The sequence below is a fragment of the Sipha flava genome, unplaced genomic scaffold, assembly GCF_003268045.1.
Source record: "Sipha flava isolate LNK unplaced genomic scaffold, YSA_version1 3_pilon_pilon, whole genome shotgun sequence".
NCBI lineage: Eukaryota > Metazoa > Arthropoda > Insecta > Hemiptera > Aphididae > Sipha > Sipha flava.
In genome coordinates, this window is record NW_020273108.1 from 371006 (window position 1) to 397271 (window position 26266).

Consider the following 26266-nt stretch of genomic DNA (forward strand, 5'->3'; position numbering starts at 1 on the left):
GATTTTATTGGGCATTTTTTTTCCCCAGTATAAATTAATTTTTTTTAACCACACGTGGAACCTTTGTGTTATTGTATACTAATATTTATGTCTTTGGAATACTGTTATAAAATTGACGGTATTAAAGGTAAATATAATATTTAGTAGAATGTTTAAAATCTAAAAATTTACACTCCTGTATTTTATTTTTTTAAACCCATAAAAAATGATTACAACACATTGTCTTATAATAAAATAATATTAATATTTTATTTATTAGTTTTTTAAGAAAAAAAATACAATACATATTTATTATTGTAATAATTAGAGCTCGGAAGTTGATGATCTTAAAAATATTAAAAATTGACCTAAAAAAATGTGCAAATATAACATAAAAATGACAAAAAATGACATAAAAAATTACAAATATTTGTTTTATAAATTTATCAAAGCTTTCAAATTACTCAAAAATCAAAATCATTGCATTGTCCAATTAGAGCGTATTTGATGTTAGCAAAAGTAAATGAACGACGATTATCTGTTTATAAATATCTATAATTGGAAAAACTTTTCTCCACGTTCACCGAAGTGATTCGGAGACGCAGATGAGCACTAACCGACGTTTTAATGTTTGCCATTTCAAAAATATTACGAAAAAATAATAAAATTTAGATATAATAGATATTATTCACTAAAACACGAAAACGAAGCGACGACTGTAATCGACGAGATAAAATCGAATAATAATTGAATATTAGAAAAATATAATAAAATTTAGGTATAATAATATTCAATACAGCGATGAATGTAATCAGCAAGATAAAATCGGACAAGTTTTAAGTTATCGGCATAATGATCAATAATAAGAAGTGAACTAGTGTGAAATCAGTAAAAATGACATAAAAATGTCAAAAAAATTACTTAAAAAGTAAGAAACACTAAAAAATGCAAAATAAAAATTAGTTATTCGGATTCACGTGTTAATAAAACCCATTTGTGGTCAGGAGAGCATCGTCTAAAAAGTTCCAAAAAAAAAACAAAATTCATTAACTTTCAAGCCCTATAGGGGTTTATTACTATAGTAATAAACAAGGTTCGTAAGTTGATGCCCTAAAAAGTGCCTAAATAAGCATGCATTTATGCACTTAAAATTGGCAAAATATGCATTTATATGCACTAAATATCTAAAACTATGCATTTAAAAAAATGCTTACTTAAAAAAATCATTTTTTAAATAACATGATTTATCTATTCATTTTTTTATAGCTATATTTTATTTTTTTATGTCATAATTAAAAAAAAATTATTAGATTTTAAATACTATATAAAACTAATCTTGAGCCTTCATGAACTACGTATAATGTACGTCTTTGTCAGTAATTCATTTTTAATCTGAAACTTTTGAAACAAATTTATTCATTAAATGTACGAATAACAAGAAGATAAAAAAAAGAAAAGATAATACAATTTCTATTTTTAATTTTATATATATTTTCCATTTAGATTTTTGATAGATTCTAATAGAATGTATAATATATCCGATAAAATAGAAATATGCCAAATATACAAAAACATGTCAAATATGCAAAAACATGCAAAATAAGATTTTACATATTTAACCATGGTACCTCGAAATAGATATCTATGTCATCTAGCATTAAATACAAATTTGCAAGATTGATATGCAAATGCATGAACTTACGAGCCCTGACAATAACCAATGTAAATAAGTCGCCTTATATCATTAAAGAATTCAGACATAATTATTCATAAAAATATTACGGCAAACCATTTATATAACTGTTGATTTTTAATTAACTCTTTGACACGGGAATCTACAATACAGTAAAAATGTTGTGATTACATAGATTTTCGTTAATAATTTCGCAGTCGAAACTCCATAATATATCAGATTTGAGTTTTGATTTTTAAATTATTCATGACGATTTCTACAAATTGATACCTAATTTCGATGTGATTAAGGTAAAACATATTTGAATATTGCTCCTAATAGCTACGATGTGTTTTTATTTATAACCATTTGGATACTGTTTGCCTAACTCTGGTGGAATGATTTTAATCGTGCGAGTTATGAAATGTTTCTAAAGATGTCAAAAGAAATATTAAAATTCAAACAACGGAATATTAATTTATTACAACCATTACATAATAAAATAACAAGTGTCAAGAAAACGAGATGTAAAAGTACTTATAATAGTATAATTGAGTTATAATTCGATTATTAATTAAGTTTACATTGGACTTAATGTAATATAGTGAAATGCAAACAAGCTTTATTTTAAAGAGAAACGTTGGAGGCAGTGTAATTTTTCTTATTGTCGTTCTTTCTATTTTAGAGTCATAATCCAATCCAACTGAACCATACGCTGTAACCCTCTTTTTAAATGTATTCTAAAAGTTGGCCGAGTAGCATTCGTTCTAAGTAAATAAACTAACTTGGAAATATAACTTTTGAGTATTCTCTAACTTTACTTCTAAATTATCTGTGTATATGTATTCAATAGATCTCATGCTCTTAATATATTCATTGTACACTTTCTCCTAAGCGAGCACAGTTTGTAAAAAAAAAAAAAATAATAATGCAACGAGCGTTGTGTTTAAATTGAGTTTTCTTTCGCTCTTTATTTATTTTATGGAAGTTGTTTTTCTATTTCGTAAAAGGTATTTTTATTATTCATTCGATATATTATAACATATACAATATTTATAAGTCTGCGGTAATAATTTCGATGCGTATTGTATTTCAGCATTTTGTACGCCGACATCGTTGGATTCACAGCCATATCGTCAACGTACTCTGCCTCGGATCTGGTGAAAATCCTTAACGAGTTGTTCGCCAGATTTGACAGACTATCCGAAGTAAGAAAAACCGTTATTGTTATGGAGAGCATACGTTAACGAGGATGACGTGTTTTTAACCATCATCTGTTCACAGAAATACCAGCAGCTCAGAATCAAGATTTTAGGTGATTGTTACTATTGCATAAGCGGTGCTCCTAAGGAACGACCTGATCATGCTGTGCTAAGCGTACACATGGGACTGTCCATGGTCAAAGCCATCAAGTAAGAACGGCTGTTGTTTTTAATCGAACTCAGAGACGTTAACCCGTTCGTTTAATCGTTTAACTGATATTATTAACGTATTTTGAATTTTCCTCTAAGATACGTACAGCAGACCACGAACTCTCCAGTGGACATGCGGGTGGGCATACACACGGGAGCCGTTTTGGCCGGTGTTTTGGGTCAGAGACAATGGCAATTCGACGTTTACTCCAAGGACGTAGAGTTGGCTAACAAAATGGAAAGCAGCGGAATGCCAGGGTATAAAATTTATATATATATATATATATATATATATATGTGTGTGTGTGTGTGTGTGTTAGTACGAGCGGTAGAAACCGAGTGATTTATTCGATTCGTACTTTCAGACGAGTACATATATCCGAAAAAACGTTGAGTTTCTTGAATGGAGAATTTGAAGTGGAGCCCGGTTATGGAGAACGGCGTGAAGAAGCGCTCAAGATGGCCAGTATAAAAACATTTTTCATCATCAAAACCATCAAACCGGTAATTCATATTGTTATTGATTTTCACTGTCTTCTTATTGAATTTTTTATTATTTGTAAATTTTTATAAAAACAACAGTTCAAAATGGAAGTACAAAACGGATCTTTAAACGATCAGATTAGTACCAGCAAAGAATCAGTGGTGAGTACTCAGTTTTCCGATATCGTATTACCATAGGCGTAGACTCCACTAGCGTGATATCATAATCTCAATTTTTGATAATGTCACTACAACAATATGTTTGAAAATCTATAATCGGACAATTTCATTACCATTAATTGAAATGCATTAAAATATTTGTATTATATTATTTGTGTTGTCATGCAATAAACATTATTCATTTCTACTTCGATCACTCAAGTTAAGTATAATTTCGTCGAAAAAACAACCAGGGGGAATTTTCCACCCAGTTATTATAAACTATTAAAGGCAAAATTATTTTTATACAAAATTGTGCTTTATAATTTTGTATTTCTCGAATACCGTATAAAATAAAGTTTTAACAAATATTTCCGTAAATATTATTTAAAATTAGCCGTTTCGAAAAATATACAATATCTTATTCTGTACTAACTATTGCTAGCTAATGGCTGTATCAATATTCCTATTAGCTTAACAACTTGTTAATGTTTATTATACCACGAGGTGCATTAAAAACTTGCTGAGGTCAACCATGAGACAAATACGTTTGGATGCTAATATCTTTTAAGTATAGAGAGAGTCATAACAAACTCCTTGATTAATTTAAATTATAGTAGATAAATATTTTGAAACAAAATAATATGTGAATTATGTTTCTTAAATAATTTGTAATACACATGTACAGTTGAGAGGTATTATTAAACATTTAAGAGCTCATTACTAACATATTTATGCTTTGTATTGAATTGGTATTTAGCTGTTTAGGATTTTTTGTATCTTGAATTTCCCACAAGTCACTGTAATCACAAAAAAATTTAGCCCATCCTCAAGTATATTTCTAGTTGCGATTATATGAACTTTGTTCGTGTTCATCCGCTGTATTTGTGCGTTAGGTTTCAATATGAGATGATTCGTTGTTCAACAAATTATAATTTAATAAAAATAATTGATAATATATCGTATCGATTTATATATATATATATATATATATATAAATTCTTAACGATTAATTGTGCGTGTAAAAATAGTGTGCAACACCGATTGATGAAGCCGACTTAATTGCTCAGGCCAAGGAGGATTCCGAGAACTTCAAGAAACGACTGAGAAAAGATTTGATGAATAGAGACGGTCACAGGTAAATATAACGATCACGTTTATTGTGCCTGCGTAATGGATACTGAAAATATTCTTTTATAATTAAATAAATTATGGTGTAGTCGCATTTACGCCGATACGTTTTTCCCAAAGGTCTGGAACAATTAACCGTTATTCCATTATTATGTAGACGAATATCCCGCAAATTGATTGTTGTATTTTGTTTCGGAGTACACAACATTGTGTTCCGGAATATTCCAACCTATCGATTAATTAAATTTTACTTCTCGTTTTATACCGTTTGTTCTATTATGCGGTACCGAAAATTGGCGTAACTCAATATCCCGTTACATAGAAATTTCATAGAATCCAAATATGAATTCCGTATTACAGCTACAGTGCACGAAACGGATTAACTCATACTTTTGAATAATAATAAATATTTTCATTTACAGAATTTTTAATGCAACAAGATGTATGGCCAAAAGTTTATATATGTTTTTTTTTCTTACATTTATATTCCTGAAAGACGAATTCATTCTAGAAATAAACCAGTCAACGCTCGTTAAATAATTTGAGATTAAATAGTGCCAAAAGGCAAAAGTATTTTTATTCCTAATGGCTGGTAGTCACTGATAGTATATGAGTACACTCGTATAATATGTCTGAAAAATTCGAGGGATATTAATAATGATATAATCATAACCGCAATTAAATATTTACTATTTAACTGTGTACTAAGAAAGACAATACAGTTATCAATATGGTACTCATCCATTGTTTCAATGCAATTCAAATTCCAGTATTAAATGTTGTGTTATATTTGAATTGTTTAAGAGATCTGAACAAACACACAAAGTTTTTCACTTTGTCATTCAACGACGAAGCAAAAGAACGCGAATACAAATACCACAAAGAAGCGGCGTCCGGCGTGTCTCTAATAGGCTGTCCTTTAGTTCTCTTTTTGACGTCTTCCGCACAAATCATCATGTTACCCAGGTTCGCGTTACACCGTTAAATAAATTTGATCATAAAAATCGTTACTTTCTAACGTCTCATAATTATGTATTACTTTTTAGAGACATATTAAGCTACATGTCCAGTTGTTTTGCATTAGTATTACTATTGATTATCGTAATAGTATCAGTCGCCGACATTTTCCCAAGAGTAAGTAACTGGTGATATTTCTATGCGTTACATGTATATATAACATTATGTATGAAAATTCTTCAGAACTTGTATAGTTGTACGTGGGGGTGGTTTTTATAATTTTTTCCGATAGGGATCCTTTGGTATTATTTTATAATATACCACAAACAAACAAGTTTAACCCATCAATAATTTATTACTTAAAATTTAATTTTTACATCCTTAGATTTAATTCTTATAAATGAAATAAAAAACGCAACATAACATTTTAAACCCAAACGTCCCAAGCGAATAATATATCACAGCCTAAAATCGGAACCTGGGGGGCCACTGGTTGTACGCATCGTTTCATGTGTCTGAAAAATTAAACTATACATATTTTCTGTTTAAAACATTCGGCGCGTTCTCTGAACTACGACTTAAAATTATATATTTATATATCTGAGCGTGTATGTGTGTGTGTGTGTGTGTGCGTGTGTGTGGGTATTGCGGCATTATGCAATTAAGTCGTTTTATTTTATAAATATATATAAATCTAATATTTTATTCGTAGCTTGGACGACGTCGTTAATTGATACGAATGTATACTTTTTCACTTTTAATGCGTTCTAAATGAGAAAAGTACATAAAGTTTGTAATTGTTGTGCATCACAGTAGATATACCTACTCGTATACGTATATATATTTAGAGAGAAATAAATAGTGGCCTACGCTACGATAAACATTTACCCGTATGAATTATTTGTTCTTAGATTCTGCCGTCGAAAGTTGTATGGTTCAGCGAGACCATCAACGATTCTTTGTGGATACGCCGTATACTCGGTATCACTGCCGCGTTATTACTAGCGTCAACTAATCTCGTAGGACTGGTAAGTTAAACAAAAACCTACTCGTTATTTCAGAGCCCGGGCACGCGTTCGTTTGCACAGCTGAACTGTGGTGGACTTAAATACAATGGGTCACGCGAAGTAAACATTTTGTACGTTTTATAAGGTCACGGTTCGTAATAGCAAAAATAGTAACGACTACGGAAAGGATCACTTGGTTCTAATGGCTTTTTCATTGCAATAACAAAACAAACACTGAAATAACAAAGTTATAAATATGTCAACTTTTTATACATTGAAAATTTTAACTGATCAACAATTATAAAACGGTCAAATTTCTTTTCGATTAAAACTAAGAAAATAAATAACAAATTAATTTACTTTAAAATTTAAATCCGCTGTTTTTCTGGTTGATTGCGCAACTATTACTTAATGGTAATGATGGAGCTCTATAATTTATAATGAACATGACCCAATTTTAATGTTTTCTTTTTATTATGCCACAGGGTGACAATTTGTAGTGTATATTTTAACATTTTCTCAAGTATTTAGGGCATTTTTTACGACATTAGTTGAAAGCTTTCGATTACCTTGTTGTCAATCAATTTCAAAAAAAAAAAAAAAAAAATTAGATCTCGGAAATATTTTAACTTTAAAAAAAATACGTGGAATACGTATTTTTGGAATACGTGCTCTTCGATTCACATCACGTTAATAATATAAAACATTAGCTACCCCGTAACTACTATAGCGCTAATAGGTCGTTCGTCAAGACGCATTAATACGCTTCGTCAGGTAATCATTTAATAACATATTACACATATTTTGTTTGTACAACAAAATTCTCTAAGTGTATATCATAATTACCTATAGCATAGGTACAGTCCGTAATGTTTGCACATTTTTTAGTGTGCCAATTAAAAATCGATTTCAGTACACACATAAAGGGTTATTGTGCATAATTTATTATTGAAAAGGTTATGATGTATTCGATAAAAACCATACAGTCATTTGAACATCAATATAATCGCACTCATTTTATTGTTTAATTATTTTTTATCGATTTTCCATTTCCAATACAGGTATCGTGCTGGTCCGACAGTCAAATACTAACGAACTGCACACACGGCCAAAGCGATCCTTCGATTTACTGCATGTACCCGTCGTACTTCACGTACTTCATGGTTCTGGCATTGATAGCCACGTCCATGTTGACTCAACTGTCGCACTTCACCAAAGCAACCATATTGTTCGTCATCACTCTGATACACTGCATCGTCAACACGGTCACTGTGGGCGCTGCCATTGACTGCGAGGACTCGATAATTTACAAGCCGTTCAAGTAATAACAATAATTATCATTATGTGATTTCGAAATCACCGTTGCGAGAGACGAAGGTTTCGTTATAAAACCACTGCGATGGAAATCGGTGGAGGTCGAGGGACTACAAGTCTCTAAAATTATTTAATAGTAGTTTAAGCTTATTATAATAAGCAATTTATTATTTGATAGAAGTGCACATGAAATACTCATGAACTCAAATGAAATAATGTATCGTCATATTTTTCAGTGTTACGTAAATAGTTCCAATATCACTAACTCGACAGAAATTACCGAATTTTAATGAAAATATTGATTAACTCGTGGTAATAAATCAAAAAAAAATATTTAAACATTGAATCACAATTTAAATTACGTTTCAAACCAACTATGGTTTACCTATTTGTCCGTGTTATAGAACGAAAGCAGTTACACGTTAGGATTGGGCCGATGTAGGGGTTCATATGTTCTGTACAAGGTAGTTATTTTCTTTTTAATTGGCCCTTGAAAAATGTTAACAGATCTTCGACCATGCGTGTATCAATTTTCTCAAACATCGTATTCTTAGGAATAAAAATGAAAACGGATGTGCAGCACGTGTACTATAAAACCCAAAAATGTGAAACGCGTACGCGTTTGATCTGCATAAAAAGTTGTTCGGAATTTTTGTAGAGTTTTCGAATAAAAATTGCTTAAAATTTGTTTCTTTCGAACGCTTTTTTATAGACCTATATTTCTTATAGCAATATTCGAATACAATTAATTTGAATACAACGTTTATAAATTTTAATTTTATACTCTTAGGTTGAAATACACTTCTTCAGTGTTACGTTTAAATATCACTATAATAACTATTCAGCTTTTTTAAATCGACTCGCGTATTTTTAACTCAGTGAGACATAAGAGTATAATGTAACAAATTGAACACTCACACACACTACGTTTACATTCTATTATGCAAATTATTAATTAGTTCTGCTTTATAAACCGTCATCAATCAATACGGTATATACCTACTCGTAACAATAATAATTGATCGTTTTCAGAGTTTTACCGTCAAAGTACGCCCTATCGTTTCTTCTCATAGCTGTAACAATGGCGCTCGTGTTTTTGGCCAGAAACGTAAGCGTTTGTTTTTTTGTACGAGTACGATACTATAACGTGAGCAACGTTTGAAATTTTTTATTACTATCCTGCAGATGGATAAATCGTCGCGGGTTCTTTATTTATGGCGGACGGAAGTGGAAGAGCAGAGAGAAAGGGCTTCAGACATCCGAAGAAGAAACGAAGCATTGGTGTATAATATTTTACCACCTCATGTGGCCAAACATTTCCTGGGGAGTTATAAACGTCAGCACGAAGAGCTGTACAGCCAAAGTTATGCCGAAGTCGGAGTTTTGTTCGCGTCGATGCCAAACTTTTCAGGTAATTTTCAACTACAACGATTATTTGCAGACACAAGAACACATAATGTGGAGTTAGGTGTACTTATAATATAAAGGATACTAATATAACTACGATGCGTTTTAGATTTCTATTCGGAGGAGACGGTTAACAATCAAGGACTAGAATGTTTAAGATTTCTAAACGAAGTCATATCTGATTTTGACGCGGTAAGTGTATAATATATAATATCATTATATATGTTCGATAAATACGTAAAAATATTAATTATAACACGTTTCAATTGTCTACAGCTTCTGGAACAACCACGTTATCAAGATATTATTAAGATTAAAACAATTGGCTCGACTTATATGGCTGCTAGTGGACTAAACCCTTCACGTGTTGTGAAGGTAAATGCTTTGAATTCGTTACGTTTTTATAACAACTATGCGATACTGTGATTAGGATTGTATCAAGGGGTAGGGGATGAGAGGTACCTACACCCCGGGCGCAATTCCTGAAAAGGCGCAATAATGAAAAATTTGCATTTTATGTTAAAAATTACAAAAGGTCAATGTTGTATATATTTTACTAACAAAAACTTCAACTTCCTTAATATTAATTCAAGAAATATTTGAAAATAATATCTAATAATTATTATATATATAACATTTATATTATATATTTTATAAATTTTTTATTTATAATAATTTCTTATGATTTCAAATTTCAGAAGTTTCAAAAGTGTCACGTGAAAGAAGATACTTCATTAAATTTTAGTGAAATATTCCACAATTACTCTTCTAAAATTCAAATATACTAATGTACAATAATAACTAATTACTTTTCGATATTCAATGTTAGTATTTTAAGTATATATTTTGAAAAAACTTTTCGGTTTCATAATATTATAAAAACTAATAATATTAGACAAATAAAATGTGTACAGTAAAAAAAAAAAAACTAACCGAAAAACGTTCTAAATGATTCATTATTAAATTATTAGTATTAGATATTAAATAGTATTATATACGGTTAATAAAATATATAAATATTTGATATTTTAGCCCGAAGATTCCATTGAAGTTAGATGGGCACATCTTGCTTTACTTGTCGATTTTGCTTTTGATTTGAAAAAAGCACTTCAAGGCATAAATGAACAAAGTTTTAATCACTTCGTGTTAAAAATGGGTATGTATATTGAAAAGAAATTTAGTTTATTTCATTCGATGTAAAATATATTTAATATCTTTTTTTTTCAAATTGTATTTTCGTAATGGTAAAATTAGTAAAATTATTATATTATATCGGAGAAGTAAAAAATGTGTTAGTCAAGACCAAAGTAGTTTCTACAATTGGACGAGAATCAGTTAACCTGCCTAACCAAAAATATGTGTCCCTCTACCCATTTATTTTATATACGAGTATATATAATTCACTTTATGTTTTATTTCAAAAAATTCTTTCAGAGTTAATTTAATTTCAACTAACATTTGAATAAATTTTAGTTTTTGTGTTACGTATAAATAATAATATGATGTTCTTCAAAAGAAATGTATGGGTACGTATACATTAATTTGACTGTCGATGCAGATAGTATTTTATAAAATCTAAATAATAAACACTTCCTTTTCATACCGTTTTTTTAATCTCTGTAAGTTATTAATCAAATTACATAAATAAAAAGTAATTTCGTTGTTACTACCGATATTATTGATAAACTCATATTTATGTATAATAAATTTGAATTTCTATTGAATCTAAGACAATGATCAAAAATCAACTATTTCACTAAACGTTTTCATTTTTTTGTATTTTTACAAATTAATCATAACATTAATAATAAAATATGCATTATACCGTAATTTACTTTGATTGAAATTTTAAATAAAACTCTCAACGTATTATTTCTTGTTATAATGATATATGATGTATTTGAATTAAATATAAAATTAATCATGTTTAATTTTATAGGAATTAATCATGGACCGATCACAGCCGGCGTTATTGGCGCAAGAAAACCTCATTATGATATTTGGGGTAATTCTGTAAACGTAGCGTCAAGAATGGAGAGCACTGGAAAGGCAGGATGCATACAAGTAAGTTTAGTTTACCAACGTGTCTATTTTCAATTGAATTGCATTTATATCCATCCCTGGACATTTACAAATCTAGTTAACGAAATAAAATTATATATAAATCAAAATAGTATTGAAATTGTGTTCGGTCGGTCGAATTTCTTTTTTGTAGATTCTTTTATGTAAAAATAATGATTTTGTAAGTCCACTATCGTAGTCCGTCAGACGGAAAGTTTCCGCTGAAACAACATTGATTCTAAATAAATTGGTACAAAAAAATAATGATTTATCCTTATTCACGCATCGTTATATCAAATCAACACTGCAGGTATAACGTTTTTTAACTTCACGCATATCTTGATACTATATCACCTTGGTAACTGATTACGGTATGGTTCACAGTTTTTATGGTACAGAGAAGTTCTGCTTTTTGTTTCGTACGCTTCGCTTACAATTTCTCCTTCTCCCTATGAATACGTCTTATATCCGCCATATCCATCATTTACTTTATATAATATAATAATCTGGTAGCTCGTAAATGGACAGCTCCACTGTAACGCTGTAACATCTTTATTTAATTCAATGTATTTCTCCACTGACACAAATCTGCTTCGAATTTTTGACTTAGCTTCCGAAAACTATAAAACATTTTTGTACCTAATTTCTATAGTCCATTCCTTTCACCTCCTCCTCCAAATAAAACCTACATGATTCTTCCTTAGAGTATATACAACGCACACGGATCAATTTGATATGAATCCTACATTTTCTCCAGAAACTTTACGTATATCAATTCTATAACATTATTATTGTATATAGGTACTATATTTATGTTTTTATACTTTTTTCATAAAGTTTTTGATAAAGTTTTAACAAGAAACTAATCCGCGTGTATCTTGATATCAGTTATCGATAAGTAGTAAACTTCACTATTATCTGATGACCCCGCTGCAACCGAGTTGCATGCCATCTTTTAGAGAGGTCCGTCCAAATTGCATGCCGTGTACCCCCAAGTTTATTTATCATGCACTTATGTGTACATTTTAAACTTTATTTTTGTCTTTTTTAAAAAAAAAACGGATGAATAAAACCCAATTAGTTTCTAGATTGAAATATTTTTATATCCGAGTAAATAGTTTACCAAATTGGAGAAGGTGACACTATAAATATTAAACGTCAAATAAAACGATCGTAGTTTAGGATAATCAAGTGAATGTATTTTATATTTTTACATGGCATTTCAAATAAATAATAATATAAAATACGGTGGAGTTTTTTATAACTAACTAATAAAGAAGATAGTTCAATAGTTCATAATAATAAAATAAAATGTAAATATTAATTTATGGAAATGTTTACTCGGATGTAAAAAATATTTCAATCTAGAAACTAATCAGTTGTAATAACCATATCATAAAGAGTTTAAGTCAAAATAAAGTTGAAAGTGTGCACATAAGTGTATGATAAATAAATTTGTGGGTATACGGCCTACCCCTCGAAGACGTGGCATACGATTCGGACAGGCACCTCGAAGACGTGGCATGCAATTCGGACATTTTTTTTTTTTTTGGCATGCAATTTGGATGCAGCCGTTGACCATTATTTGTATCTTGTTTTGGTAAATGATAATTTACGGTTGCGGTGAATTAAAATTTGGTAAATATCTCAGGTTGTCTGTACCACACAATGATTGAAAACCCGCTGGGACATATTTGTATTTATTTCCATATTTCCCGTACGAATACTATGTACATTACGTATGAGTACTATATGTACGTATGTTAACCTTAATCTTACAGTACTATCAAACAAGTTTCTGAAAATATTTGAATTAACGCCACGTTTAACGAATGGTATCCCTCTGCGTTTGTGCTGTCTATCTATTCGCTTGAAACATGACGTGTAGGTATTTTTCACAAAACATTATAATACGAGACACAAACGATCGATTTCGCCGTGACCTCACATTCAATACGACATTTTAACATATTTTAACCGCTTCTCCACGTCACTCCGGTCACCGACGTTGTTCCATCGGCGGCTTTGTAACGATATCCTCCGTGGACGGCTGTATATTGTCATACTATAATTATAACCGCATTGTTATACTTGTTAACACGTCTGTTTGTTTTTTCCGGGTAACCAAAGGTGACGGAAGAGACGTGCACCATTTTGCAGCACTTCGGGTTCAAGTTCGAGCAGCGCGGTCTGGTCGCGGTCAAGGGAAAAGGACAGCTGATGACTTACTACTTGGTGGGCAAAGGACTTCAGCCCAGCCAAGCACCGCCGCCGATCATGGAGACATTGCCGGAAGTCGAGGAAGAGGACACGGACGAGTGCCTAGTGGTCAGACAGGCGCTATTGCCGCGGGCCGACTATCAGAACGGGTCCGCGGCTTCTGGTTGATAATGCGAGCATGCGTACGCCCCCCATATAGGTACCTGATCGAGCACAGACAAATAATATGCAGACGACGCCTCCCCCGAACATATTTATTGTAACGGTAATATTATAATATTACGACGACAATAATAATAAAAATAAATACAATATCAATGAAATAACTTAATATTATATAGTTGACGTTTATGCAACGAAAATATTGCAATATTAAATTCCTGTCCTCCACCCCAACCAGAGAAAACCTCACGCTCCCTCACCCTCCCGCTACGCACGTGCGCCAAAAACAATATACGTGTATTATATTTAAAATGTATATTACTATTATTATTATTATTTTTACTATTATTTTTACTTGTATTATCATAGCGGTAATGTATGTTATAAACTGTTGTTATGTTTTTTTTTTCTCTTCATCTTCTTAATACATACATACATACATACATATATATATATATATATAATTTCACAGAGTATATGAAATTTCATACATTCTTTGATAATATCATGCCTATATTGCGATATGTCTGCGTGAAATAAGCTTATTAACCGTTATGTTAAGTCTTCTTGTCCGGCGGTTTTTCGCTTTTTGTTTTTATATTTTCGTTTTTATTTACACGGCCGTCGACGATTAACTCGCTAAAAGGATCGTATTAAATCCCTATACATGTCATCAATTTATATTAAGTAATATTGTTTGTTCATATTGAACACGAAAACGTCGTACGAATGCACAGCATAACGTTTAAATACACATGTTGTGATACCACTGTTCAAAACTATTTTTATTTATTTATTTTTAATTCATTTTTTCCTTTTTTTGTATATAAATATAACATAATTATAATATGTAACACTGTTGCTATATAATTGCTATTATGATTTTATTATTATTATTATCATCATAATCATTATTATTATTATTATTATTATTATTATTATTATTACTTAAGTCACAGCAATTCGCATTCGTTTTTTACCTACTTCGAGAGTAAATGCGATCAATTACAACCGATATTACATTATATTGTCACCGCGATTAATATATGAGTACGGCTCACAAGCATAAACCTACATTTACATTTATGTATTATATATATACTATAAATAGCGTATTAGATATCTTGTATTACTGTTATCGTAGTGTTGTTAATAATAATTTTTTTTCCACTAGTAGAACGTATTATAAATATTAACTATTATTTTGAAACGGAAAATAAAATTGACGGACTGCTTGTTGAAAAAAAAACAAACAAATAAACAAAACCCGCCGATTGATTCCGTCGATGATTTAGCTATAATATATTGTGTATTTTAAAAGTAATTTTGAATTAAACGCGTCTCGGATGTATAACTACCATACTACGCCCATGCGTTTTCGATAAATCGTTTTCGTTGAACATAAATTTATAAATTTTTTTTATCGATTCATCGGTATGCATTTTTACATTATACTAGGATTATAATTTATCGGTCTTCGCATATCGTTATTTATATTAGTCATCTATATTGTTATATTGTATTCGTGTTTTTGTACTAAAAATTTTCATTATTATGAAAAAATGTAGTTTTGTTCTCAATAATGATATATATATACTTTAAATGTACTTGATCTGATAGATTTACCATTTTATAAATACAGTTTAAGTGTAGTTATTTACGAATTCACTTACCATTACAATTTAAACACAATTTACAGTTCACTTGAAACTGTTTTATTCGACTTTGATCCCAATAACTACTGTTTCTTGATCGCGATCATGTATACGGTCGACGATACCAATATTAATACCGTTGACATTTTTTATTTTATTTCAATCGACATGTTGACTGTTGGTATAAAAATATAATTGAATAAAAAATGTCGCTACGTGTCCATTTTCCACGTATTTTCATTTTTCTATTGATTAGATAATCAATAGATATTGAAATAAGTAGTTGTTTCTGTTTTAATTTGTCCGTGTTCATCTCCTGATATTGTTATAATAGTATTTTAATTATATTTTTAGAAAATTAAATAGTCATATATATAATAACAACGTGTGGCTTTGAAAATCGTATTGACACTGTACATAAGCCTATAGTGTTTCAACTTTTAGTATAAGTAATTTTGTTTGTTTTTATTTGTATTTTTTTCTTTATTTTAGTTCGGTATATAATATCACTTGCCAATATATACCTAAACTTAATGACTTATAAGAAAACTAAAATCAAATTATGTTACGGTTATTAAGATGGTTATTATGTTACCTTATATAATTATTATATTCTTATTTACTATAAGAAAATGCATTTTAGACAATGATTAATATTCTCAGTGTACAAATTCTATTTAGGTCCTATAATGTTATAAGTACACTTACATTTTTTTTTTTTTATTTGAATATATTAATATTATAAATAGTTTATTGGAATCGCATTTGAATTATTTATTTTATACCTAAGAATTTATTGTTTATAAATTCTTAAATTTTGGTATTTTAGTACACGCAACTTATGAATGATAAAATAAATGATAGAAATATATACATGTATAATGTCAATGTTGCTTTACAATAAAAACTCTAATTATATAAAACTATAAACAATACCTACCAAAACAGTCGAAAAATGGTTATATATACAAAAAAAGTAAGCCTCATAAAAAATTTTGAGGCCTAACCTTAATCTTCATATTATCATCGCGTAGATATTTTATACTAGATACATATATATATCAACTGTGGCTCCTATTTAATCTACAAAATGGTGAGCATTTGACTGAAGGTAATGTGTTTCACGCATAGGCGCAACTAGGGGGTGCTTGGGAGTGCTATAGCACCTCCTGGCTCTAATTTAGCATACCCAGTTAAAAAATTAATAATTGAAAAATTGTATGAAAAAATAGTGTTTTTTTATTTCATGCAGTTATTTTTATTTGATGATTTTATCAGAAAGATGAATTGTTCATGACTATTAGTTAATTAAAAATATTCAACTAGTTATCGTAAGATAATACCAGTATAAATATTATATGTTGTATATTATATAATATTTTTTTAATTTGTATATTTCTTAGTGCTGTAAGACCTAAATAAAATAATATAATAAAATAAATAGGTATGTTACAATTTATGCTTGTTAATATTTATAAATTAAAATATTAGTGTATGTGTGTTGTTGTGATATATTTAATGATTAAATTGAGATAAGTCACTTGTGAGGGAGGGAGTGTTGTCGTAGCCACCCACGGGTTAGTGTGAGCTGTGTAATTTCAGCACCCCCAATATTTGGGCTCTAGTTGCGCCTATGGTTTTGTGTACCTGATACATATATTACCTATGCAGTTAAATCTCAAAAATATAACTACAAGTATTTTCAGTAATATAAGTGAAAGTAAAACATTTTTTTATCTATCGACCTATTCAATGAACGTTCAAAAATCAATGGGACTATTTATACATATTTGCTATAAACGCAAACTTATTTTATCGGTTTAACGGAATCGAGCATAATTTGGTGAATATCACAATCACCAATCGATAGTATAATGTATTCATGTTTTTCGTATATTTTCTACATGAGTCTCATACAGGGCTTGCATTTGAAAAAAAATTTTGTTTTACGTTATTTACTATCAAAACGTTATACAAATTTTGAGTTTATCGTTATTCAAAATTTAAACGTTATTCAACTTTTGTGTTTATCGTTATTCAGAATTAAAACGTTATACAATTTTTGCGTTTATCGTTATTTAAAATTCAAAAACATTAATTACCTGTTTGAAAAGTATACAGGCCGCAATTTAAAAGTGACTATGACCTTTTTTTTGGGGACATAATTTCCCCATTCTGAGTTTTAAGTAGATATCGTATAATTTTATTCATTTTATTTTATTTTATTTATTTAATTAAATGGGTTAGATAACCCAATTACATATTATTTACAAAATATAGGGTACTGTGATACAGATTAAATTACAATACATAGGTAGTTTGTAAAAAAAATGGAAACAAAATAAATGATAAAACAGTATGATAATAATTAATCTTAAGAGTAATAAATAATAATGTAATATTAAATTTAATTAATTGCCTAGGCTCTAAGGACTTTATAATAAAATAATAAATATAAAAAAAACCCATGATTATTATTTTGAAATTTTGAATTTCAACTATGAATTAACTAATATAAAAAAAACGTATGCACGTTAAAACTATAAGTATATTAGTATAAAATATAAATATTAAACATTTGACAACAATTAGACAAACACTGACGAGTGACGACTGAACAAATCTAAGCAAACTGAACACCGAACATAATAGTTGAATAACTTGAATGGTATAAATTTCGACCGTAGTACAGATAGTGCAATACAATATTATCAGAGTATCATTAATAATGATTCATTATTAATAGCTATTGGCAATTAAATTATTCTGTTAATACCTTCTTATTAAATTTTAAAATAATATTTAATACGGGATTTCCCGGATAGGCCGGATACGGAATAAAATTAATTCTTGGACCGAATAAATAATTGAATACTACTAAGTATTATTAAATAATTGGAAATTAATTATTTCGTTTAATGGAGTACAATATATACCGTTTTGCGTTATGTTTTGTTTAATGATATATATTTTGTTAAACGTTACGTTTTGTTTTGTGTCATTTATTTATTTATGTTTATCGTTTTCCGTTATAATTACGTTTACAAATTTCAATCGTTTTTTTATCAAATATAACGTTATAATCATAACGTTATTATAACGTTTGCAAGCCCTGGTCTCATACGATCTAGGTAAAATACGATTGATTAATAATGACAATACTTAGACACATTATTGTTTACCAGACTGAGATTGTCTTTAAATGGGTTTTAGATTGTTTTTTACGACGATGAGATTGAAGCATTAAATATTTGTTTACATTATTTAATGTTTTAATTATATTATTGTTCAACGTATGTACGCGTGTACAAATTCACTCGTATATAATTCGAATCAGCATTACACTCATCATTGTGTATGAGAACAATTATCAGTCTTAATTATCAACAATAATTGTTTAATTTTAAATTACGGAAAAATGATTAATAAACCAACAATTGCATTATAATATAGGGAATAGACAATCGCATAAATAGTAAAAGCGTTAACATATTATTAAGCGCGGAGGCCGATCACGCGATTCCTGTCGCGACTACTAGCATTTTTATATAAATACTATTATTGATTCCGGTCAATAAGTAGGTTCTAAAATCTTGAACTATCTTTTCTCCTTTATGAGTTACGTTCAAACATTAGGACTGCAGTATATGAACCAGTTACAACGACTTTAAATATTAATCGGAAGAAAAAAAATAAGGATTCAATATTTTTTTTTCCATGTTCTTATTTTTTCTCGTTTCTTCAAAATCACTACAATGTTCTTTAATGCTTTGAAAGCTATAAGACTATGATCGAACAAATTTGGTAAGAAAAATAAATATTCGTACTGAAAGATAAGAGTAAAGTAGAGTAAGATCGAAAATATGTTCTTCGTAATATAATGATATGACGCTAAATTATTTTTAATTGTTAAATAGCTTCAAATTAAACTTATCACTGAAATATGAACATGGACACCATAAATAATAATAATTATTATTAACTGGATACGTGCATTATATATTCTGCATATATTAGACGTAAGTTAGTACTATTTACATTTCTCAGTTTCCAGTAAGAAACATATCATTGCGATTAACAATTATAATATGTACATTAATCTTTTTTTAAGATGTGTAAAATTAATTTAAATGTTATAGTCATTACGATTATGTATTATATTATATATATATACATTAATGATCTAAAGAAACGACCAATAATGTTCCCATAGAGTATACTACATGTACGTCATATACTGTCAACATTATTATGAAAATTCACTATTATACTACTTATACTCTCAAGTTTCAAGCATTTCACGAACATTTATTAATTGTAATTAAATCGATGATTGCTGAGACATCACAAATCACATATTGTATGAGATTGAGATATTGATAAAAACGTTTACTAGTTGTGTGTTTCTATTTGTTGAGTGTAAAAATATGTTTAAATATTCGTTTCTACAATCATCAATTCAATTAGTCATACAGGTTTTGATGCTGCCCTTATTTTGTAATAGACATTCAGTTTTACCTCAGTGTATTCCTATGAAATAATTATTGATGGTATTCTATGTATTTACGATGGTATCAATTTATTTCAATAATTATGATTTCTATTCCTGTGAAAACTAAAAATTTGATTTTTCGTTAAATATTAACAACCCTTTTTTACCACCAACGATTACATCATAAAAATGTCCATATTCAGACACTAGACGGAGTAGTAAACTCTCAACAAAACGGATGTATAACTGGAAACAACATCCCAATTCTTATAATTGGTAGCTCCTACGTGGACGCAGCCACTAGACAACGCTGTAATCATTTACATTCAACTCGATATCAACCGGTTCTCAACAACAAAAACAATAACTATCAATATTTTTATATTATCGAAAACCTATTTTTATCACGTTAAATGCAAATTATTACAGCGATATCTATGCTCTGCGTCCACGTAAGCGTAACCAGTTTTAACAATATGTTGTAAATGTATATTAATAAATCAATGCTATAACTATTTTCATTGGAAAGCATAATTATCTTTGTCATAGTTATTAAAAGTAACGCAGTTAAACTAAATAATGCTCATAATTTAATATACTCGTAATTGTACCTCGAAAAGTATAACACTTTATTTTTAAAATACACTGTTTATGTATTTGTAATAAAATATAAAAACATTTTATTTTAAATAAATTATGTTTCCGAAATATATTTTTATCAAAAACTTCCAAATTAGGTTACCTAGAAATAGAGAAAAATAAGTTAAGGTTAAAAAGAAATTTCCGGAAATATTAATATAGGCAACACATTTTACAAGTATCACTACTTTTGCGTGTATTATTTTCCTAATCCTTACCATTTGTATTTATTAGACCAAATGCTGGAATCATGGTACCAACAAAATATAAGATATTTAAAATCAGATTCTTATAGTGGTCATATAAGTAAAAAAGCTTTTCAAACTATAGAAAATTATAGTTAAACAGCTTTTATAAATTGTTAATAACAATTGTAATATGTACACGAATTACCATAAAATATGAGGTTAATATTGTAAACTTTGAAAAAACAACCATTGGTACATTGAATATATAAATATATGTATAAAATTTAGATAAAAAAAATGAACATAATATAATATATTAATGTTCTACGTATGAGAATGTGATCACTTTTCTGAAAGTTGTTGATATTAAAGCAAGACTAAATTTTTCAGAACATTAAACGTAAGAAATAATGGAATTAATATATGATGTTATGACTGATCATTTGATTATAGTTTATAAAATTATCTACAACACAACATTACATAATATTTCAAATATGTACGAACTGAATGAAAGTTAAATAATTGATTATATATATAAATATAATTGGCATTATATCTTATAATTTTTTTGATAGATTCAATGAAATTGCTTCTAAATGTAGTATTTTAAGCAATATAAATGTCTTGAGTAAAAACAATATAAAAATTATATAAAAAAAAGGTGTAGCAAACATGAAAATAATATGAAAACTGATAATTATAAACCACAAAAGAAATAAGAATATTATTTAACATGTTTTATAATTTATAACATAAAATAATATTTATATATATAGCAAATTTGGAACTTATGTTTTCATAATAATTTGCTGGTCCATGTTGACAAAATTTTTTCAGCTTCCTTCAACGTTTCATCTTTCTATAAAATAAAATACATTTTTTAGAATTAAATTGACATGAAGTGATATTACGAAAAATTAATTTAAATGAATTACTTTAAAGAAACACAGTCGCATAAAATCTTCAGCCAAAACTTTGCTTTCTTCAGAGTAGAATATTGAATATGGTATACTTTGAAGTTTAACATTCTTAGAAAGCCACTTAGTAAATCTGAAGTCCTTATATTTATCTGTTTCTGCGCTTAAATCTATTTTATTTTCTAAAAAATTCAAAAAGTGAATACATTAGATCAGAGTAAATAATTATTTTAATATTATTTAAAACATATTTGAACTAACCAAATTTAGTCCATTTAGAAACTAAAAAATATCCTCCATCAGGTATGATTGGCACAAAGCCACTTTCTTGTAATACATTAGAAAGATATAGCATTTTTGGTTTTAATTCTTTAGACAAATTTTGAAAATAACTTTCTGGTGTATTCAAAACACTAATTTCATGTTCAAATGCTCTAGCAACTGCTTCTTGAACTGGTGTTGCACAAGTATAAATAGCAGTCTGATGAACAACACATAAGTTTTTGATTAAATAAGATGGACCATAAGCCCAACCAAGTTTCCAACCAGTCATACTAAATGATTTTCCCGCAGAACCAATCGTAATAGTTCTTTCCCACATATCTGGGAGTGACGCTAAAACATAAAAAAAAAATTATAATATGTATCTCATATTTATTAATATTATTAAGTATAGAATTTGATGAATAAAATATAGGAAAGATTAAACTACCAATTCTAGTATGTTTTGCTGGTTCATACACCAACCATTCATAAACTTCGTCCGAAATAACGAGTACATTATGTTTTTTGGCCAAGTCTGCAATCATATTCAACTCTTCATAATCAAATACTTTTCCTAACGGATTGTGTGGTGTGTTGATAATTATGAGTTTCGTCTTGGCATTAAACAACGATGCTAATTCTTCCGGATCAAGTTTCCAATCACTTGAATGAGATACCTCAGCATTGGGTTTTGTCTAAAAAATGATTTGAATATTAATTTTAATTCATTGTAATTAACTTAATGTTGGCTGTATTCTTACATTTCTCAAAGGAATAAATCTAGGAGTCCCTCCTGCAATACGTATCATTGGTTCATAACAATCGAAATATGGTTCAATAACAATAGCTTCATCACCAACCTCTATATTACTCTGTATGGCACAGTAAAGTGCTTCGTACGCACCAACAGTCACTAATACTTCATTAAGAGCATCAATTTCTCGATTAATTAAGTTTGAGTATAACTTAGATATAGCATTTACTAAGCGTACATGTCCCTAAAATTAAAACAAAGTAGATACCTGTATAATAATATTTTTTAATGAAAAAAATAATTTTAAAATTATTGATTTACCAAGCCTCGGGTGTATTGGTGGAAATTTAAGTTATTTTCAGAAGCCACTTCAGCTAAAAATTGAGGGAACCTTGATGGTGGTTCGTAATCTGGAAATCCTTGGCCTAAATTCAAAGGTTTGGTGATCGCGGTCAATTTGGATATTTCAATCCTGTACAACATACATTAATTCAGTTACTCCTACTATGAACATGACATTTAATATTATTACGACCGTTTTATTTTCTTCTGTATAATGTAATAAATGAGAAAAAGAATTTCAGATAAACCTGTTACTTATTATGTAAACATTTATCTTTATTATTTAAAATATGTATATAATATATATATATATAATGAAAATCTAGTTTCCATTTCAAACAACAAAAAATATTGTAATCATTTTCAATTAGATGGTCAGGAACTTGATTATTTAAGTACTCACCAAATGCTGTATTCGCCATATTTGTATCGAGACGCTAACTTGAACTTGTCCATTTCGTTTTGGGGATCGCTGGACGACGGAGTGGAACTGATGTTTGTCGCGGAACGCGTGTCGGTCCGTATCGATCGGACACTCGGTCGAGCGTAGCAGTGACCCGCCGCGGCGATCGTGCTGAGACGGTGAACGACACTGATGAACGCCCGGCACCACCGGAACGACTGAAACATGGACAAGTGAGCTGACGAAATGATTGGACGGGTCCCGGTGCGCGCACGATTAGCCGACTGGCGGGTGAACGGAAATCAATGACACGCGTACGGCCGAAGCGCATTCGGACGACGCGACACGGGTGCGGTCACAAGGAGAAACAACTGTTCCGATAACGACGGCGAAACGCCCGGATCGTTACAGTAGCGGCAGATCATTATTGGTTACGTTAATTATCTGTGCATTCTACGGCGCAGATCTCCTAACCGCGAGCCGGTGATGATAACGGCCAAACACTTGACAAGGTCCCCCGTGTCGCGCGCACGTCTGCGGCGTCGAAGGGGGCACGCGGCGAGCGGGGAACGGGGACGTGTGACGAACGATGTCGAATGCGGGCGCGACGCGTCCGAGCCATGAGGACAAATACATTACCGGTAGCTAGTTGTTCTACGTGTTTGCACACGGGCCGTTTCGAGTGTCGGAGACGAGAGACGTGGGCACCAACGAAAACGTAACGGTACGACCGTCGAAAATGCCGGTGTCGGAGGGGGGGAGGGGAGGAAAGCACTGAAAAACAACGAGCCGATCTGTAACCCCGTCGGACCTAGGAACGCGACGATAATCAATATTATAACGTGTTAGTTCTGTAATCGATCGCCATCCCAAAACGTGATTGATAACAACGATTCGTACCGGCGTACGACAACAACATCAACAGCAGTAATAATAATAACGTTGATAACGCGACCGGGGAGACCTTGAGCTGGTAATGCGCAATAGCCGCGATTGGGAAAAAAACGCACCGATGCGGCTTGCGGCGTTCCGAATGAAAAAAGTCCACTTTATTGTTTTATCGTTTTCGTGTTATGTATGGTTTTTAAAAAAAAAAAAAAAAAATCCGTCGTTCAAGATCTCCAAGTCCGGTTTCCGATTCGAACACTGAACGTTGATCCGCGTGTAGAATAAATAAGATCTGGTTTTATTATTATCAATTATTTCGCTGTAAGATATTTGAATTAGAAAAACGACTGGTGAAAATACGCTATTTTACCGCGCGTCATAAACATCGAAAAACACACGAGTGTTATTTTATCGTGCGATAGTTTTCGTGTTGGCGATTTGAACGAAAATTGTTCAGTGTATGATGCATTATTTCAACGATGGCGGACGAGCATATTATTTTGTAGAATATTATTCAGCTCCTCGAATGCTGGTTTCATTTTACAATATATGTCTCTCCAGCATTTCCTTCTTTCGTTTCGGTCTGAGTAAGGATCTATTGTTTTGTCCCTTAATAATGGCATTACTTCTATTGACGTTTGATCAATAAAATTAGTATAATATATTAATATATTTATTAATGCCTATCTATATTAAATTATTTAACGTCATATCAATACCTAAAATATATTCGTAGAGCATTTGAGAGTTTTCAATTGACAAATCCGTGTTATAATTAGACACTAAAATGATGGTTGTGATAAATATTTGTTATCTTTGTACACCACTTCACATACTATTTACTTAACAATTATAGTAATTATTTTTTAGTTATATTTTAACTATTATTTAGTTTATATTCATAGTTTTTTTTTTTTTTTTTTATTTAGTGAAACTAAACAATTATTTGTTAAGTTAAAACAGCCAATAATTACGTTTTAAACGCTGCAGTGGATGTTTTTGAACAAATAATTATTTTTGAATTAGAAAAAATATATATTATTAATATTTGCTTGGTTTCGTTATCAAATCTTCTTGGGCTTTTCTCTTGCATTTATTAGAATACAATTTCTGTTTTACGTTAGGTTGGCCATGTTCATTATGTTCATTAAACTTCTCTTTTACCACGTAAATATTTTTTAAAGAAGTATACACTTTTGCAAGGCAAGTTTTATTAGTACAGCGTCATCGAATTGAACCATTATTCACCTGAAGAACTTAACTTTCAAAAAATAATAAATATTTTTCTCTCGTGCTTTTAATTCAGCTTCCAATATCCATTGCAATTTTAATATATCAAAACAAATTTATACGTGTGAACACTTAACTCGCAGTAAATATCGGACTGGCCCGATTTTTACTCATCTACTTCGATGTAATTTTCAATTATTATTCGGAATACCCCCGATTGATTAGATAAACCAATTTTGACCAAATTTGTGTGTTAAATTACATATTACTATTTGTGATCGGTCGTGACGTAAATTACATATATACCTTTTTGAACGTAGTGCAAATTACATATTTATTAATTTTTTTTGTCACTTTTTACGGGAATTACATACGCCCATTCTAAGCCTAAAAAATATTATAACGATCATTATATTTTCAAATCATTGTACGAATACAAATATGATTTATTTAAAAAAATGTATTTGAATTACCTAATAATATATATTTGTTTTGTATTATTGCAATTCAAAGTGTTATATTATTTT

At 29.8% G+C, this 26266-nt stretch overlaps 2 protein-coding genes across 4 annotated transcripts in view; one reads left to right on the top strand and one right to left on the bottom strand.

The window, feature by feature from the left end:
- LOC112688644 (adenylate cyclase type 3) overlaps nucleotides 1-14812 on the top strand; it is a 121109-nt gene extending 106297 nt beyond the window's left edge. The window contains exons 5-21 of one of the 2 annotated variants that reach the window (XM_025561941.1): nucleotides 2748-2859; nucleotides 2936-3063; nucleotides 3163-3321; nucleotides 3429-3567; nucleotides 3646-3708; nucleotides 4737-4843; nucleotides 5641-5802; nucleotides 5883-5970; nucleotides 6705-6821; nucleotides 7862-8121; nucleotides 9147-9222; nucleotides 9300-9525; nucleotides 9631-9713; nucleotides 9798-9896; nucleotides 10554-10677; nucleotides 11461-11585; nucleotides 13713-13970. In XM_025561941.1, coding sequence (XP_025417726.1) covers nucleotides 2748-2859; nucleotides 2936-3063; nucleotides 3163-3321; nucleotides 3429-3567; nucleotides 3646-3708; nucleotides 4737-4843; nucleotides 5641-5802; nucleotides 5883-5970; nucleotides 6705-6821; nucleotides 7862-8121; nucleotides 9147-9222; nucleotides 9300-9525; nucleotides 9631-9713; nucleotides 9798-9896; nucleotides 10554-10677; nucleotides 11461-11585; nucleotides 13713-13970 — 2326 coding nt within the window. Of the gene's footprint in view, nucleotides 1-2747; nucleotides 2860-2935; nucleotides 3064-3162; nucleotides 3322-3428; nucleotides 3568-3645; nucleotides 3709-4736; nucleotides 4844-5640; nucleotides 5803-5882; nucleotides 5971-6704; nucleotides 6822-7861; nucleotides 8122-9146; nucleotides 9223-9299; nucleotides 9526-9630; nucleotides 9714-9797; nucleotides 9897-10553; nucleotides 10678-11460; nucleotides 11586-13712 lie in introns of both variants that reach the window. The other variant, XM_025561942.1, reaches the window with a different exon arrangement.
- Nucleotides 14813-21688: 6876 nt separating this feature from the next.
- On the bottom strand, nucleotides 21689-24510 carry LOC112688701 (kynurenine--oxoglutarate transaminase 3-like). Of its 2 annotated transcripts, XM_025562029.1 has the most exons (8): nucleotides 24261-24510; nucleotides 23622-23839; nucleotides 23198-23348; nucleotides 22884-23120; nucleotides 22571-22817; nucleotides 22120-22473; nucleotides 21877-22040; nucleotides 21689-21800 (listed from the first exon to the last, which is right to left on the bottom strand). In XM_025562029.1, the coding sequence occupies exons 2-8, from the start codon at nucleotides 23672-23674 to the stop codon at nucleotides 21738-21740; spliced, it is 1269 nt and encodes a 422-aa protein (XP_025417814.1). In that variant the 5' UTR covers nucleotides 23675-23839; nucleotides 24261-24510; the 3' UTR covers nucleotides 21689-21737. The 2 variants fall into 2 exon arrangements, with proteins under 2 accessions (XP_025417814.1, XP_025417813.1); XM_025562028.1 differs by lacking the exon at nucleotides 24261-24510 and having other exon boundaries at nucleotides 23622-24251.
- Nucleotides 24511-26266: the final 1756 nt, after the last annotated feature.